Raw genomic sequence first — 17,798 nt, 5'->3', positions numbered from 1 at the left:
TTACCCATCGTTTTATTTTGCTTATAGGTTACTTACTATTATCTCATAAACCCTATGTCCTTTTTTGTAGTATGCTAATTTTAATGATGTAACAAACTAACTTACATTTGAATTTATAATGTTAGCTTGGATAAGACACCGTTATCCGTCTGATAAGTGGGAGGCACCGAGTTCGATCCCCGGCATGGACGATTTGTGAATTTATAATATCTGAATTTTCTCTGGCCTGGTACGATGGCAGGCTTCGGCAAAGAAAGGATTTATTAAGCGTTCTGCTACGATTCCGCTTCGGAATCCATTATGGGTATGGTGGCGATCTAACCAGTTATGAGCTGCACTCATAACTGGTTAGATCGCCACCAACTAAGACTACATCATCTTTTAATAGGTGTGACTGCAGAACTAACTTGTAGTGTAGTAAAAGAATGAAAAGGAACATTTTAAATACTTATGCAAATTGTAAATGCAAAAGTGGTTACCTATTGTAAAATTCTTGTCATCAGAATTGTCACCACCAACGGACATATCGAAGATTCCACTCCTTGGTGTCAACGGTTCAGGGATTTTACACGTCGATGTTAACACAAATAACCCCAAAGTGAGCGAACCGATCACGCCAGATGATAGTAAGTATTCCAGTAAGTTTAACGTTGTTTAAAATGCGAAACAAAGAAATTTTCCGTTAACACATTATCACTTCCAATAAAAATCATATCACAACAAACTACGTGCAAATGTTTACTGTGACTCATATACAACATAGTCATATGTTTATCAAGTGAACTATTGGGGAAGCGTGGACCAAGTCTGCGACTAAGAGAGAATGCTAGAACATTTTTCCTCGGACAAAATAGAGTCATAGGGACCCCGCGCACTACGTTGCTGACAACACTGTCAGGAGGCCGTGCAGTTGAAATATCGGAACCCTTGAGTCCAAGTACATCATCCAACTCAAAGAGCAAATGCAGAATGTCTTGCCTACTTTTCTATAGAATATGCCTTCCGAAACGGTGTTATAATAACTTACAAGCAGACTTGACATTTTAAAATTGCCCATATTAAAGCCTACTTGAAATATATGGAATTTTATATTTGATCACAAGTGCATACAGACAGTGGCGTTCATAGTGGGTATGCACAGAGTAAGCAGATGATATAAAATGTAGAAAATCTCCAGTGCGAGTTATAAATGAAAAAGTAGGCTTTTTATAGCTCTTACAATGCCTGTCCTAAAGTTGTTTTAACTTGCACTGAGATTTTCTTCATTTTATATCGTCTGCATACCCTGTGCATACTCTATATGAACGCCACTGCAAACAGATTAATCGCAAGTCCGAAAAACCACAAATAACCCGACGTCAACAAGACTCAGAGCCCTCAGTAGATGCCCTTAGGTTGACATTTCCCCTACATCGTCGGGCCTTGAGGCTCAATTCCTGGCAAGTTTACAGCCCGCCTCAATAATAAGAAATAGATATAAGATTCTGCGCATTTTTTTAGAGAGAACAGAATTTTTAGTAAATAGTATTGTCCATTTATACAGCGCACGTGCGTAAAACTGATCGCAAACATTTCTTGTTCTGGCTTGGTTTTCAAATACCATTATATCAGACATAAATCTTACTACAACTAAAATTAGCCTATGTGTTACTTCTAATAAAATCTAAGATTTCTAATTTGAAAGAACAATAAAAATCTGTAGTTACAGAATTTGTCGATTACAAATAAACAAACAAATATTACCTACATACAATATTAGTATACGTAGATATGACCGCTTGTGATGTCCTAACGGTTTAAAACTTTTATTACGTCTTTACTCGTATATATATGGAGTTAAACATGTTTGGCATGAACAATTTTGACCACACATGACGATCAGAGATTGGTGTTTAAAGCTTATTTCGATTAATAAAATTATTTTCATTTCAGACACGACTGATGTGTTCAAAGAAACTCCTGAAACTATAAAGGCTGAACACAATATAAGTAATCTCACTTATGTAAGTGTTTTGGGCAATAATATTATAGTTTTAAGTAGTATTTTAACTAACAGCCTCGTTGGTTAAGTGGTCAGCATGTTCGACTACGGAGCACAAGGTCCTGGGTTCGATTCCCAGGACGCACCTATATATCAAATGTTAGCTTTCGCTGTTAAGAAATTCTTAGTGACTCCGCATTGAGGGGCCCTGGTGGGAACCACGTGCTTTGAAGAACAGGCTGAGACTTTTTTACCATCTCAAATTAAGAAAAATACCTATATATTAATTTCGTCATAGTTCTCATTAAAATTAAATAATTTCATTCAAATAAATAAAAATGCCGCAAAAATGCTCCTTTTGGGCTCGCGTTACTGCAATGACGTCAGAAATAGGTAAATAGAAATTCTACCTATCAATGACGTTCATATGAAGTTAGCTCGGCAATTAAATTATGATATACCTACTTCATTTTCTAGTTTTATAAAAGAAATAATAAACTTTAAGGTTTACACCACCGCGTTACTTTTACTAGATACAGTCAAATACCCTATAATCTGTATTTTCACACAATATAATACCATTTCTGCCACCACAGTACTTTTATTGATCTAGTTTATTATTGGTTTGATTTTGTTTAAATAATTTACAGTATATTCTCTTTAATAAAACGCACGCATCTGTTATAGGGGGTAGCAGTACTACGTCTATCTTTCAACCATGTTTGAATTTTATGCTTTCAACAGTGTCCACATTCAATATTATGTAGGTCAATATCCCGTTGTCAGTGCACCATTGTCATTATACAATCGTTAACTATACTTTAAAAAAACAGTTATACCCATTATTCCCTATTGTATAAAACATTCTCTTATTCACCCACTGAGAAAGGAAGTAGGAGGAGGGAATAATGAGAGGCGCACGCCTCTCCTTATTATTATCATACGTCACCCGCAACATGCCATATACTTATAAAACATTAGAATTAATAACATTCAATTGTATATAAGTAAAACTACAGGTTGAGGGAGCACTACTATACAATAGTTTACTTAAAGCGATTTTTTGCGTGATTTTTTTTAAATCATTTATAAATATATATATATATATATATACCACTTCACATTAAATGAAGCTGTTTCTTTTGAGAATGTCTTTAAACCTAAAGTGTGATCATTGTTTTATGATGAATCAATCCTTAACATTGCATTTCAACAGGATAACCACAACTTTTACAATAGTACATTCATTGGGGATCCGGAAACCTTTCGGCAGTATTGGGCCAACATAACAGCGCCAAAGGCGGAAATACATGATGTGCTGAGTAACTCACACCGACGCGCGATGGTAAGTTATATTTATAGAATTATTTTTTATATTCTAGGTTATTGTATTCAATAATATTTAAGCGTATTATATTCAGTAATATTTAAAGTTACACACAAGGTGTTATTTGTACCTCTACAAATATATATCTCCAGCCACTAACTTTTTTTATTTTATTAACACACTAGACTGGCTTTACAAATAAAAACTTAATTTTTTTCCTAATTTTAAAGCGATATGAAGGACATACACGTGCATTTTGAACTAATAGTATAGTTTTTTAGTAATTCAAGTGTTATCTACTTGGACACTCGTATTATCAATAGAAGACAAAAAACAAAGTGAAAGCACCCTGTCCAGTGGTAGTAAAATTCCGGGGGTTCGCTTGCAATACTCGAAAATTGTTTGTCGAATTTGATTAGTTTTTTGTGTGATCGCATCGACACTGGTGGTTTGGGAAAAAAATTAAAATAGAAAAAACCCCAAAGGAACAGCTGAAACATAGAAAAACATCGTCATTGGTAATTATTAATAGAAGGATTTCATTTGATTTTTTTTATTCATCTTGGAGCTCGGGTGGTTTAGGAGAAATAAATTAGATAAAAAATACCGAAGCAACAGCTTAAATGTAGGAAAAAAAAGAACTATTGTTTATAGATGGTGTACTTAGCGTGTCACAAAGGTCATCGTAGTTTAACAAAGATATGGAATAATAACACCGGTTCTTCTGTTTATAATTTCTGTATTATTTATTGTTTGATCAGGTGGGAGGCTTCAGCTGTGGCTACCACCCTACCGACAAAAATGGGACGCCAAGAGATTTACACAAAATAAAAGTATAGGTTTAATTAAATTACCATACTAGGGTATAGCAGATTTATAAGTACAGGATATACTACAGGTTAGCTAGGTACCATCATAGATCGCATAATCTAACTACCTACTAGTACCTAAATAGTAGAGAATAAAAAAAAAACAGGGAGTTTTATTCTTCACAGAATCTTGACGATGGGTTGTCTGTGCAGCAATAATGATATAGAGACGTATAAATGTTGGCCTATTGACCTGTGGCTCATAGAAGCGATATGATTCATGTAACATCAATTAAGAAACACTTATAACGTAACTCACTAGCGGTTCTTTGCTACGTAGTCCGCGTACAACTTGTGATTAGTATATTTTTCTTATAAACACTCTCACCCATTATGCTACACAACACACCCCGTGCCAGCGCTATAACTTGGATTTCTTAAATCCGAACGGTCGTTAGGTAAAATAGATTTTATAACTTAAACGTTCTCTTTCCTTTTTGAGTTTGGCTATCAAATTTGAAAATGATGTTTTAAATCCGACTGGTAGTACTACAGATTATAGTGCATTCAAACAAACAAACACAAACCACACTGTACAACTTTATTATTTGTTGTTTTTGTTGGTAGTTATAAATTATTCTATAGGACAGATAACCAATATGTTATGTCGGAACATAATAGTTATCTGCATATCTGATTAACACTGTGGAAGTTCAACTATTGTAAGATCTATCTTTCAAACATTATTAAGTCAATTCCCTGTAGCCTTAGCACAAGATCTGATCATAGCGATCAAATCTTGAAAATAAATCTTAAATATACTGAGAAAAAGAACTTAGCTAGGTAATGCAAAAATGTTTTAAAAATAGTACTGATATATCCTGTGTTCTGTTTAGCGCATTCGGACAAATAAACTTTAATCCCTTTTGGGGTACAATTTTCACAAATAGGGATTTGTGAAAACTGTACCCCAAAAGGCATGTAATTATATTTTATTTGTCAACCTAAATATCAATTTTTCATAGACATGAATAATGATGTAATCTCATGTGAAATTTCATCCCCTATTTAACTCCCTAAGGTGTCTTTTGCAAGAATTGAGGTATTGAAAACAATAGAGATCTTTCAAATCCAACTGGTTAGTGTAGCTTAAATATTGTTGGTCGAAGCTTGACAACTCAAAAGACTTATGCCCGTTTTCACTAAACCTAGGTATCGTCTAAATTTTTTTGGTTTACCAACAGCTTTACATTTCAAAAAAACAATTTAAACTAGCTTATACTGTATGAAGACAAAAAATCAACTGCTTAACGTTTCACCAACTCTTTATGATAATAATTGGTGAGCGTTGATGTATAACTAGGAATCTACTTAGAACAGTCGTTAGTTATTTAAGCATTGACATTGAAGTTTGTATTGTGCACAGACAATCAAGACGAAGTTCCCGTTCCCGTTCTACGGGCATCCCGTTACTAACATGACAGTTGCGACGGGCGGATTCATCTACATGGGCGACCAAGTGCACAATTGGCTCGCGGCCACTCAGTACATAGCCCCACTCATGGGCAACTTCGACACCACGCTCACTAATGACAGCTTCGTCAAAATGTACGACGACGGTGAGTTATAGTTTTTTTTGTCTTACAACAGTGAATCTGTTCAATGTCCACCATTTACTAGTATCCTTGAATTTCTCAAATTTTTTCGCCCATCGCATGTCATAGGTTTAGTATAATTAACTTTCATAGAACATTAAATAACAGATATTATGTAACAATTTTTTTTTCACATGGATTGTGAAATACTCTTTTAATTCAGACGCTTTAACAAATACAAGCCATTTATTGAATTTCCTAACAATAGAGAGTGTATTATTATCAAATATTTATAAATTATTATTTGCTTTCAATTCGTGATCTGATCTGCAGGTGAGAAATTCACTGTATTCTGGGAGAATGCCACCCTCCGACAAGACGTTGAGAAGAAGTTTACTTTCGCTTTGACGCTGTATAAGAATGGTGACATCATATTCGCGTATAAGGACATTCCTCTACCGGTGAAAGACATCATTGATAGCGAACATCCAGTGAAAGTTGGCATCAGTGACGCCTACTTAACCGACAAGTTCCACTACCGTAAGTGTATCAAAAACTTATAACAATCGATTCCTGACATGAACAAAATGCAAAAGCATCCTTAATCAAATACACCTATCAAAAGGTCTTATGAATTGTATATGTAACGCATTTTTGGACATTATTATGAGATGGCGTTGATACGCTCGGTAACTGGAAACTAGAGCACAAACGGGTCTGACTAACGTGATACCCACGTTAGCATAATCTGTCAATTTATACCTATATATATATATATATATATATATTTTTAATTTTAATTATCTGATATATTAATAGGTATAGAAAGATAATAAAATTACCTGATGGTAATATGAAACCATCGCCCATAAACAAAGCTACACTTCGCATGGCATTCGAGTAGCACGTCCTGCAACATGACGCCTCTGTGTCCATCAATTTGAGATGTAGGTGTTAAACCTCATGTGCCCGTAATTACACCGGCAACCTCGCCCTTCAGAACAACAGCATTGCAACAATGCTGCTTAGCGGCAGAAATGAGCATGGAATAGTACTTCCCCGGACAAGTTCTGTCCCAAAAAGCTTCTACTCCTTTATGGAGGACCGAAAGAGAAATCCAAGACAAACATGACAGATTTACTTTTTTTTGGTATCTCATAAGTAACATAATTTACTCTGATCTTTAAAAAAGAGCCACCGTTTATAAGCAAGCTTATCTTATTCAACGTTTATGGAATTCTCTTCTCTCAATATTATTTCTATTACGTAAAAGAGTTACAGAATAAGGGTCTGAATACAAAATTAACTAGGGCTTATGACAAACTGTACCAATCCACACTGTCATTGTGGTGCAGTACGGCTTAAGAATTTCTCATTCTGCATGGGTAACATGGGCTTAAAGCAATTTTTTTTTTCAATCAAATTTTTTTAAATGTGAGATTGAGAGTGAGATTAGTTTAAGTTAGATCGTCCGCGTCTGTTGTGAAAAATTGTTCTAGAGGGCCCTCTATAATCGATAGGGAAGCCAAACCTGTATTTTTTTGTCTGTCTGTCTGTATGTTGGCCGCCCCCTGATAAATGTGGCTGTGTTAAAGTTACGTCTTAAATCGTATTAATATGGAAGAACATCCAATGGTAAATTTGAATGTTCCAGATGTGAGACGCAAGACAATCTACGAATACCACCGTGTATCGTTCAAAAACTATGAAATCACAAACAACACCATCCTCAAACTGATAGCACTTCCAACGTGTCTACAGTACGACTCGTGCCAGAGCTGTGCTAACCACGAAACCGGATTCAAAGTGAGTCAAATTCGATATTTAATCATTTTTTTGCTCTTTCCCACTAGCCAAAATAAGTTCCCAAATTACGGTAGAGGTATTACATCTCACAGTCACTTTTTGACAACTTCGTAGTAGTTATTTTTTTTTTCTTCATTAAATACCACGTACTGTGTGATACTTTATTAAAATTTAAATCTAGCCTTAAGTATTTACATTATTTAACCTAAACTTACCAGTTCATTTATAACTAAGCAAATTGACTTATCAAATGTAACAGCGATAAATAGAAAAAAAAGTATTAACTCATCCTATCGAAAAAAGACAATGCAATGCATTGGTACCTAATGCTTCCCATTGCTACCCACCGGATATAAATAAGTTCTCTTGTGGTCTTAAGATTTAACTAACTCGGCTTTGTCCTTTTAAATTTTCTCATTATATACGAAATGTGCACGAGCGTCGTGTAGGTGAGACGTGTATTCGTGTTATTGTCTACTAATTTTTATGAAAGTGAAGTTGGGCACAAAAAATACCGATTAAATGCTATCCAAAAAGGTTTTACACTATTAAACCAGTAATAGTGTAAAACCAGTTTATGTTCTGCTACGAATGCTGCGTTCGGCCATCGTGTTTTAAAGAGTTTTTGCGTAACTACCCACGTTACAAAAATATAAGCAGCGTAGTATTACGTTTAACATTTTCGCTTAAGATACTTATAACTGCATAGCTCAGTCGGCAACGCTTTAACTTCAAAGTATAAATCTCGGTTCGGATCAAGAAGTTAAATATAAATAATAATAAAATAAATATACTCCTTCAATTCACACATCGCCATCTAGCCCCAAAGCGCAGCTTGTTTTATGGGACTAAGAGTTATTTTAAAATTTAATGTGCAGTCCATCTCAGCACCACCGATATATTACTTCTTCTCACTATATCCGTATCTCGAAATGCTTTGTCCTTTTAAGTCTTCTTACTATATCCCTATTCTCATCGAGCTGGATGGCATCTAACTCAACGGGGCGATGATACCCGGTTTTATGGGCAACATCGCCCAAAAAAACGGGCATCATTCAAAAATACATTCCGTATATTATCAAGACTTATCTCAACGAAGATTTTTCACCTTTGATTTTATATTACAGTGCCTTTGGTGTGATCAAATCCAACTGTGCTCAAGTGGGACGGATCGCAATAAGCAGGATTGGATTCTGAGACGTAAGTGCAGCAAATGCCTGTGTTTATTATATGACAGTGCGAAGCCAGCTTTTTATTTTCAATACACAAGTTAGCCCATGATTTTAAATCTCTAGTTAGCCGGTTAGCCATAAAGCACCGTATGATAGTGTTAAAAAAACTCAAATAGCAGTCAATGGATTCATTTGAAATTTTTGCACATCGTTTTATGTTTATACAACAATGTTTGCGCATATTTTTTGGGCACATTCCTACTGTCGGTGACATTTATTCATTAGACTCAGTTTAAATTGCGACGACTATATAGTGCCTTGTTATTAGGATTTCTACACACAGCGCTCACCACTACCCCAGGAGATAATTAATGTGATGGTTTGTTGCGCAGATTGCGACAAGTCCGCCATATCCAACGAGACGTCGTGCCCAGCGACCGCGCACGTTGACGCGCCCGACGGCTCCGGCAAAATCGTGTACACGACCGACACCAGGCAGTCGCCCACGCACGACACGGCCATCGTGACCACGGGTAACCCACCGTTAAATCCTTCTAGGATAACATAATTTATATATCGGCGCAACGACAAATGAAGTTACCAAATTGATTATCCTAAACTAAAATTATTAAAGTTTTATTATAATTGTTTGCTTATAATTAAAGATCACCATTTAATTGAAATACAACGCATAATACGCAAATAGATTGGTTATCTGTCCCACTTGGGATTTCTTTATAAATACCGAGTGTTCAGTGCCTTTCAATTGCAGTCCGACACCCCAACCCCCTAGGGCGTCCACATTTACCCCCGTCCCCGACGTCGAACTGAAGCGACGCCGTCCGAAGCATGTACTTGACGACCCTGACGATAAAATAACTACCGACAACGTGTCCCAGCAACACACACACGCAACAAACACAGCGTCTGCGCCGGCGAAGACGGGGGCCCCGATTTCTGACGTCATCCGGACGTGGAGTGTGGACCCTTACCACGGTCACGGGGCCATTCGGACTAAATAATGATTAGTCCAAAAGTCCACCAACAGTCAGATTAACGTCGATCCGAGCTGAGATCCAAGTCGTCGCTGGAGGCACCCTCGGGTGGTCTCCCACCTTCCCCACCGGTGTCGTCGAGCCCTGGGGCTCTTCTGCTCTCGCGCTCGCCCCATTCCCCCGATGACGCCGTAGCAACCCCTACGGTAGTTATCGGCAAGTGTCAATACGAAAAGTATGTGTCTTTCAATTCATTCCGGCACGAGTAGCCGAACAGAGCAGAACTCATTTTTTGTTGTGATAACGTTTTTATGCAAACGATATCGCGAGATCAGAGGTGCAGGTTATAAAATTTTTAAAATCAAAAATGTATATTATTTTACTAGTCTAACCCTGTTATTTAATAACCATATTTTGGGTGTTGTGAAAAAATATGTAAACCGCCATTGTGTGGCCGTCTTAGACCGATTTTCATTAGACATAAACTACAAAAGACTATAACCTCCACAAAAATGTAAGGTTGTTTTTTCTGTTAAGACGTGACCACAGCCCGGAGTAAGGCTGTGGCAACCCCCGTGCCTCGGAGAGCACGTTACGCCGTAGGTCCCGGTTATTACCACTAATTGTGATAATAGTTGTTAAAGCCCACCAACACGCATCGGAGCAAAGTGGTGGGTAGGTCTATTCTCTAAAGCAGTTTTTCCTATGAGAGAGGAGATCCGTGCCCGTTAATGGGCTAAAAATGAGTAACTAATATTATATATGCGAAAGTGTTGTATGTATTGGTTTGATTGTTTCTTACTTATGTTCGGCTAACCCGTTGATTCAATTTTGATGAAATATGGCACATTTCGCATGTCATCCTGGAGATGGACATAAGATAATGTTTATCCCGGAAAAGCGGCTTCGAAGCGGCGGGTTCGAACCCCGGCACGAACCTCTTACTTTGAGTTAAAGTTTTAGTTTAAGTGTATAATATAAGCAATTAAATATAATTGGATTTAACGTTAAAGGAAAACATCGTGAGGAAACCTGCATGCCTGAGAGTCCTCCGTATAGTCCTCAAAGGCTTTAAAAGTCTACTAATTTACAATTGGCCAGCGTTAACGGTGATGTCGATGTAGGCGCCGTGAACTCGGAGCCAGCCGCCAAGGCGGCGACGGCGGTTAAGGCAGCGGCGGTGGCGGCCAGCAATCCTGCAGAAGAGGTGCACCACGCCTCGTCGCCAGTGGGCGGCGTGGTGGGCGCTTTCGTCGCTGTGGCTTTGGTGTGTAGCTTCGCCGCATGGACGCTGTACGCGTTCAAGAACCCACACACACGCAGCGGACAGCTCCTCATTAAGGTATTTATTTATACTCTTTATTTGTACACCACTCGGAAAAACGAGACAAAAAAATTGGTTGTCTGTAAAGTCGGCTTGCTGACGATAGTTGAACGTGACAACGTCGTAAGAAAATACTGATGGAATGGTTATTTTTCAAAAGAAAATTTTAATTTTATTATCGTTGCTATAAACAATTGACACCACATTCACTTTTCACTGCACTTCATCCTTGCCGAAAACATGTAAATGTATTATTGTATAGAAGCTGTCCACGCGGACGCATCGCTCACTCAAGTAGGAGAGAGACAGATGTCGAACGCGGATGCCGACTGTGCCTCTTTGTCGCTCGTTCCGCGCTCTCGCTTGCACTTTAAGAGCGAGGTAACGCCGCATACGTCATGTTTTTTCGTGCGTGCAGCCGGCTCCATCGAATTATAAGACGTTGTCACGTCAAAAAAGAACAAACACAAGACAGCATATGAGGCTTAACATTCCAACTTTGTAGGACGTGCTCCTTGCAAGCATTGCGATATCGATTCACATTTTAATTATTCCTCGAACACTTGTATTACACCTTCACGATTCATCGCGCCAAAGTGGCGTCAAACAGGCATGATGAAAGTAAAAAAGAATCGCTAAAATATCGTATTTATCCAACGATATATGTATTGCGGAAAACATATTTTTTGTTCATATTCGATGTGAGATTTGGGTAGCTATTTTCAATAAATAAAACTGCAAAATCTAGCGATGCGCCAATAAAGAAAACGCCGATTTCAAAACGATGACGTCACGGCTATATAAACATATTTTTTTACCGCTCGAACTTTAAAAATCTCTGCGTATATCGAGTATTTTGTGATTTTAAACTATCAGTTAGTAAGTTTTTTGTTATCAATATCAAAATCGATAAACTTTAGCGTTGTAACAAAGACTCTAGAAGCACTAATTTGCCTATGACGTCACTATTCGACCATTACACCCGGCGGTTTTCGCAGATTTTTTTTTTTTTAAATATATTTTGTAATTTATATCAACAAAACCTTTAATTTCTGCAAATATAAGATCTTTTTTTTATATAGTAGATACTGCCGAACATCATAGGGCAGTTTTTCAAGATTCGTAATGCTTATTGAGTTGCAAAAGCAGAGGTCAGCGTAAGTTGGCATGACAATCGCTTAATAGATGTTATCATTTTCAGTACCGTCCGTCCACTTGGAGCTGGCGCCGCGGCGAGGCGCGTTACACAGCCGCTACCATACATATGTAATGAAAAATAACCCTTATGTTATAATAGGTATAACGCACATATCACATGCGTTTGTTACGCGTGCCGCAATGCGGATGGAACAGTGCTTCTTAATATTTACAAAACAGCGTTACTGCATCCATACATATACAACTGGGTACACCTAGTTATTGACGTATATCAATACAATACACGTACTAAGGCCCGGTTTGTACAAACCACCGGCTAACGTAACAGGTAAAAATTTTAAGATGCGTACGAACTTAACCGACAGTTATCTCACTAGCGTTGCTTTGTGGTAGAAGCAACAGTTCGACGATGTCATTCGGGTTGCCATTTTATTTTACAAGGGCATTTAGCCTATTGTTATGACCCGTCCGATCCCGTAATGTGCATTTGCCGAACATGTTATACATGTTTTAACCTAGTTTCGAAATACCTAACATGAAAATAGTTATTATATATATTCTCTATTCGCTACGTATCATTCAGGTTGAATAATTGGATTTCAATATTTGGTGGAAGCGGGCTATACTTTGCGGAATCTCATTATGTGAACATGAGTGCGTTTTGGAAGAACTGTTTGCTAGAAAGATTGAAGAAATTATAAATTGCACCGTGCTGATATTCGCAGATTATAGTTTATGAAGCGTAACGCTCATTACAATTGAATTCAGTTGGGTATACGTTAGCGACAACCATTGCTTCAGTCAGCACAGGTTGATGGCGGATGTTGGAACAATACTGTGTTTGGTTTACATTGGTTGGCACCATAGTTATAAGTTCCGTCAAAGCTTAAGATTAAATTAAGTTAAAGTTTACTGACCGCAACCGGGCCTAGTACCAGACTAAAACTAGTTGAAATCGCACTCCGAAATTTAGCCGTAACATATTACATACCTGGTTAAGAATCACTGTGCTATCTAAGATTTCTACATGCCTTGTTTTTCGATTACTTATTAATTTTTTAATCGTGCGAATAATATATCACTTGTATATTCCGGCGAATGGTGCCTTCTTATGGAAATTATGACGAATCAAAAAGACTATTGAATCAGTATGATGAATGTATGTATATATTTTTGATGCCTTTATGTATTACATTAAAATTGTATTAAATATTCGGTATTAAATTTTTTTATAATTGTTTGAAAAGAAAAGTTATTACTTGTATTAATTTTACTAGAAATTTTATTAAAAGGAAAACTAACATTGAAACGGACTATAATTAAGTCGAATAGAAAAAAATATATTATATATCTATATTTTTTAGATGCCTTTATGTATTACATTAAAATTGTATCTAAATATTTGGTATTAAATATTTTATAATTGTTTGAAAAGCAAAGTTATTACTTGTATTAATTGTACTAGAAATTTTATTCAAAGGAAACTAACATTGAAACGGACTATAATTAAGTCGAATAGAAAAGAAAATGTTGCTCAATTATTCAGATTAAAGCCACGTGGCGATCTGCGCTTATCCTAAAATTCCTAGCGTCATACTTATGATAAAATATATATCACGTAACATGTTCATTTAATATGTGCCTTCGAGTTCCGTAAGACTTTTCTATCATATTTACAACATGTTCAGTAAATAAGTTCCTTTGTATTCTGTAAGAATTTATCTATGATAAACATATCATGTAAAATTATCATTTAAAGTGCCTTCGAGTTCCGTAAGACTTACCTATCTATCATAAATATATAATGTAACATGTTTATTTTATACGTTTATACAAGTTGCGTAAAAATTAACCTATGATATATACGTCATGTTACATTTTAATTTAATAAGTGCCTTTGTATTTTGTATGACTTTATCTTTGATATAAATATAATGTAACATGTTCATTAAATAAAAGTCTTTAAGTTCCTTTTGCTAAGACTTGTTACGTCCTAAATTGTATAACATTATAAATACTAACGTAGAAATTTTTAATATACGCTATCAAAGAGTAATAATAAAGAAGGCAGCTATTTTATAACTCACGGGATCGGCAGGCACGATATTATTTACCGCCACTGCTATTTGTGCCGCTTTCTATGATAAGCATATTATAATAAGATATGTAATAGTGAAACTTCAATATCTTTTAAACAATAGTGATATAAAGTACAATTCTAAATTACAAAATTTCACTAAATCTAAAATCTAATACAATGCATGAATCTAATTATTTAGCCCAGATTATTACTAGATCTTTGTTGCCGATAGTGCGATATTTCTGTAAAGAACGCAATAAAACCCGGGGGGAGATGTCTAATCTTCCGCCAAAATTACCGCAGCTAAAGTAATTCATTAGCTTTCAACTTTTAAATGCTACTTGTTTACCTAAACAGTTTGCATGGAAGTTATTTTATTACGCCTGTCCACGGAAAATCTATGTGTTTCTAGATAGAGGCAGCGTAGCATTTCACGTAGTAGTTTTTTTGCGCGCTACTGTAGCTATGTCTGAATATTAGCAATCTCTTAATATTGAAAGTATAACCAAAATTCTTGCGGGATGCATCGTCGAAAATTTTCTTAAAATAATGATGTTTAAAATATATATCTAAATAAACACTACCAGAATATAATATGTAATATTATATTGCAGTAACATGGATATTAATCCATTAAAATACAGCATTATACAAACACTATAAAATTCATGAAATGTGAAACTAAAAAGTTATAAAATCGGGCATAATAAACATTTTTTTAAATTGTTTTTAAACAAAATTGTTAAATTTACTCATATGCATTGCTTTCTAAGAAAATTATTATACTGTTATCAAAACTCTAGCATATAAGCATGGTGTTCAGTATACTATAGTTGAGAAGTCGAATTCTGTTTACATTGTGGACTTTTCTTTGTAATATTGTTTTGGCTGTTTTTCGTAACTCTCTTTTAGAGTTTTCACAGTGCACTATGAACTAATTTTACTATATTGTATACATCGCTGGAATAATAATAGTTAGGATATATTATACAGTGGATATTAGAGTGATATTAAATATAGAATATTATATTAATTTTATTACCCTCTTATTTTGTCTACCCTTGTTTTCTTTTGTAATACGAATCGATAGAGAACACCAAAGATGTTTGTTAAAAAGGGAACAAAACAGTTATTTGTTAATATGGTGTGCTTCAGATAAAAATGTTCTTATGTAATCACTTATATTCATGCAGCTTAGCATAGCAGCTTTTATGTTATCAAACATTTACTATATAATTACTTTTACTATATACACTTAGGTCCACTATCAAGTTTAATTGTATTTTTATTTTATATAAATAAAAAGTAAATTATATTTATTTAAGGGACCAATAATGATTTCTTAATAAATGTACCGTTAATTAAATTGATCGTTTTATTACGTTCTTCCACGTGGTTCTCATAGGATTGTAGAAATCCTATGAGAACTCTTCTAATTTTCGGAATAAAGGTAGGTTACCTATGGTCAAAGTAAAAGTCAAAGTCACGGTCAAACATATCTTTATTCAAGTAAAAAAGTGCCACCTATGGGCCCATAGGTGGCACTTTTGATGCGTACATAAGAATTACACTATAGTGAGATGATGGCGATAACAACATTCGTAAACTTAAAACTAAAGCTACGAGGGTTCAAAACGCGTCCTGGTCTAAGAAGAAAGCCCACAAAAAACTTAGCCAGATGTTTTTTTTCTGTTCATCACTCACAATGTCATTTAAAATTATTAGAAGAGCAACCTGGTTAGAGGAATAATTCACAACCAAGCTTTTTTATCGATTACGTAATCCTTTATACTGTAATAGGACTTTTCTATAAGCTTACGTTTAATACAAACTTTGAACTTTTTAAGAGACATCTCCTAGATGTCAATGGCTAGGATGCAATCTATCTGCTCGCCAAATTCTTTGTCGAATCGAATTCTATTAAGCTGTTTGGGGCGTGAAAGAGCTACTTTCTTTTATTATTAAATAAATAGCAAGCGGGTCACCTGATGATAAGCGAACACCGCCGTCCATGAACATAAACAGCACCAGAGGGACCGCTAACGTATTGCCGGCCTTTGAGACACTTGTTTATCCGCCCCTTAAATAATCCCATATTAAAATCAAGTAGAAACGGCGCGGGAGAAAAGATCTGATATAACGGACAATTTGAATACTCCAGCCATCCTAATGGTGGCAATAAAATTGGTTTCTGCGACGCATATCAGACAAAAGCGAAGTTTATTTCAAAAAATACAATGAGTATAGATCTACATATTAAAGTTACACACAAGTTATTCAACCTTGTATTGGACGTTATGAAGCATTTTTTACCTTTTTCAATAATTACTCATTTTTTTATAGTCATTGTTCTCTAACAATAGCCGACAGGTGTTATCAGGCACTTACTGAAATATGTCAAATGCACAAGTGTGCTCTCGTAAATGGACCTATTTACATTACTTCTTTTCGTAACCTGCGCCAATGCGAGATTATTCTGTGAGAAAACAAAAGTGCCACTTGAAATGGGTAAGTGGCATAATCATTTACAACATATGGACTCTGCCGTGGTCGAAAATAGTCCAGTTTCGATAAATGAAGGGCAGGTGTATGTTTACGAAAACAATTTTCCTGGTTTTATCATCAATTACATACACGTTGACAATGTCGCCATCAGATCATGTGGTGCAAGTGCCACAATAACGAAAGGAGGTGTTGGAACATCGTCAGTGCTAATAGTACTACACGCTGACACCAATGAAGAGATACGCTCAGTTGTCGACATATGGGGCACAAAAACCTACGAAAAAACTACAAAAAGGATATTCTTAGATGAAAATGTTGGAAATCTTAGATCTTTATACTTGTTCAAAGAATTAAGAACTGTAAATCATAATAGAGGTTATTAAGTAAATAATAATCTAAAAACAATTTCATTTATTACCTTTTAAGCTAATTCGTTTTCCATCTGTAATAAATAATGTAACATAAATTATCTTCGATTATCAAAAAAAAAAAAAAAACTCAATACCGTTGATTTCATATGTTACTATCACAAGGATTACCTTGTGATAGTAACATATCAACGGTATTATTGGACCCGAAAATAAACAAAATCAATCGCATCGGATCGGGTTCAAAAAATAAGTCAGTCATCGGTCAATCCCCTGACAGGGGATATAATTAACGTGTCCACCTGCTAAAGTACGGGAACATGTAATAGGAGAAGTTTACCCCCGTTTATTATTACACATATATTATTTAGATATTATTTCCACTAATGCGGCAGTGCTCTGAGAGTTGATAAAGCTGTAGGAGAAGATACATTTTTATCCTTTCCCCGCGGAGATAATTGCCTCCTACCCATGCCATGGTTCAACTTGGATTTTTATACAAAAAAAAAACAGTTTTCACTAGCGACGGCACTTCAATGGACGCTATTGAGAATGATTGATTTGTGTATGAATTAAAATCCCAGTTGTTACCAGAGGTGACAATCGGGATAGATCCAATTAAATTAGGCCCGGTCTCCTCCGTCAGGTACGAAGAGTATTACATACTTATTTGTGCTT

The 17,798-nt window shown here is 35.8% G+C and overlaps 2 protein-coding genes across 2 annotated transcripts in view; both read left to right on the top strand.

Moving 5' to 3' along the window:
- LOC120636062 (plexin domain-containing protein 2) overlaps positions 1–15,613 on the top strand; it is a 30,371-nt gene extending 14,758 nt beyond the window's left edge. Inside the window, exons 3-12 of the mRNA XM_039907331.1 lie at positions 504–626; positions 1,933–2,003; positions 3,198–3,326; positions 5,544–5,736; positions 6,046–6,252; positions 7,367–7,518; positions 8,646–8,718; positions 9,083–9,223; positions 10,810–11,027; positions 12,211–15,613. Coding sequence (XP_039763265.1) covers positions 504–626; positions 1,933–2,003; positions 3,198–3,326; positions 5,544–5,736; positions 6,046–6,252; positions 7,367–7,518; positions 8,646–8,718; positions 9,083–9,223; positions 10,810–11,027; positions 12,211–12,279 — 1,376 coding nt within the window. The 3' untranslated portion in view covers positions 12,280–15,613. The remainder of the gene's footprint in view (positions 1–503; positions 627–1,932; positions 2,004–3,197; positions 3,327–5,543; positions 5,737–6,045; positions 6,253–7,366; positions 7,519–8,645; positions 8,719–9,082; positions 9,224–10,809; positions 11,028–12,210) is intronic.
- Positions 15,614–16,656: 1,043 nt separating this feature from the next.
- On the top strand, positions 16,657–17,135 carry LOC120636071. Its single transcript, XM_039907355.1, has one exon. It carries the CDS (start codon positions 16,671–16,673, stop codon positions 17,133–17,135), a length of 465 nt encoding a protein of 154 aa, XP_039763289.1. The 5' UTR covers positions 16,657–16,670.
- The last annotated feature ends 663 nt before the right edge of the window (positions 17,136–17,798 follow it).

The sequence above is a fragment of the Pararge aegeria genome, chromosome Z, assembly GCF_905163445.1.
Source record: "Pararge aegeria chromosome Z, ilParAegt1.1, whole genome shotgun sequence".
Taxonomy (NCBI): domain Eukaryota; kingdom Metazoa; phylum Arthropoda; class Insecta; order Lepidoptera; family Nymphalidae; genus Pararge; species Pararge aegeria.
This window is presented reverse-complemented; position numbering and strand designations above follow the sequence as displayed.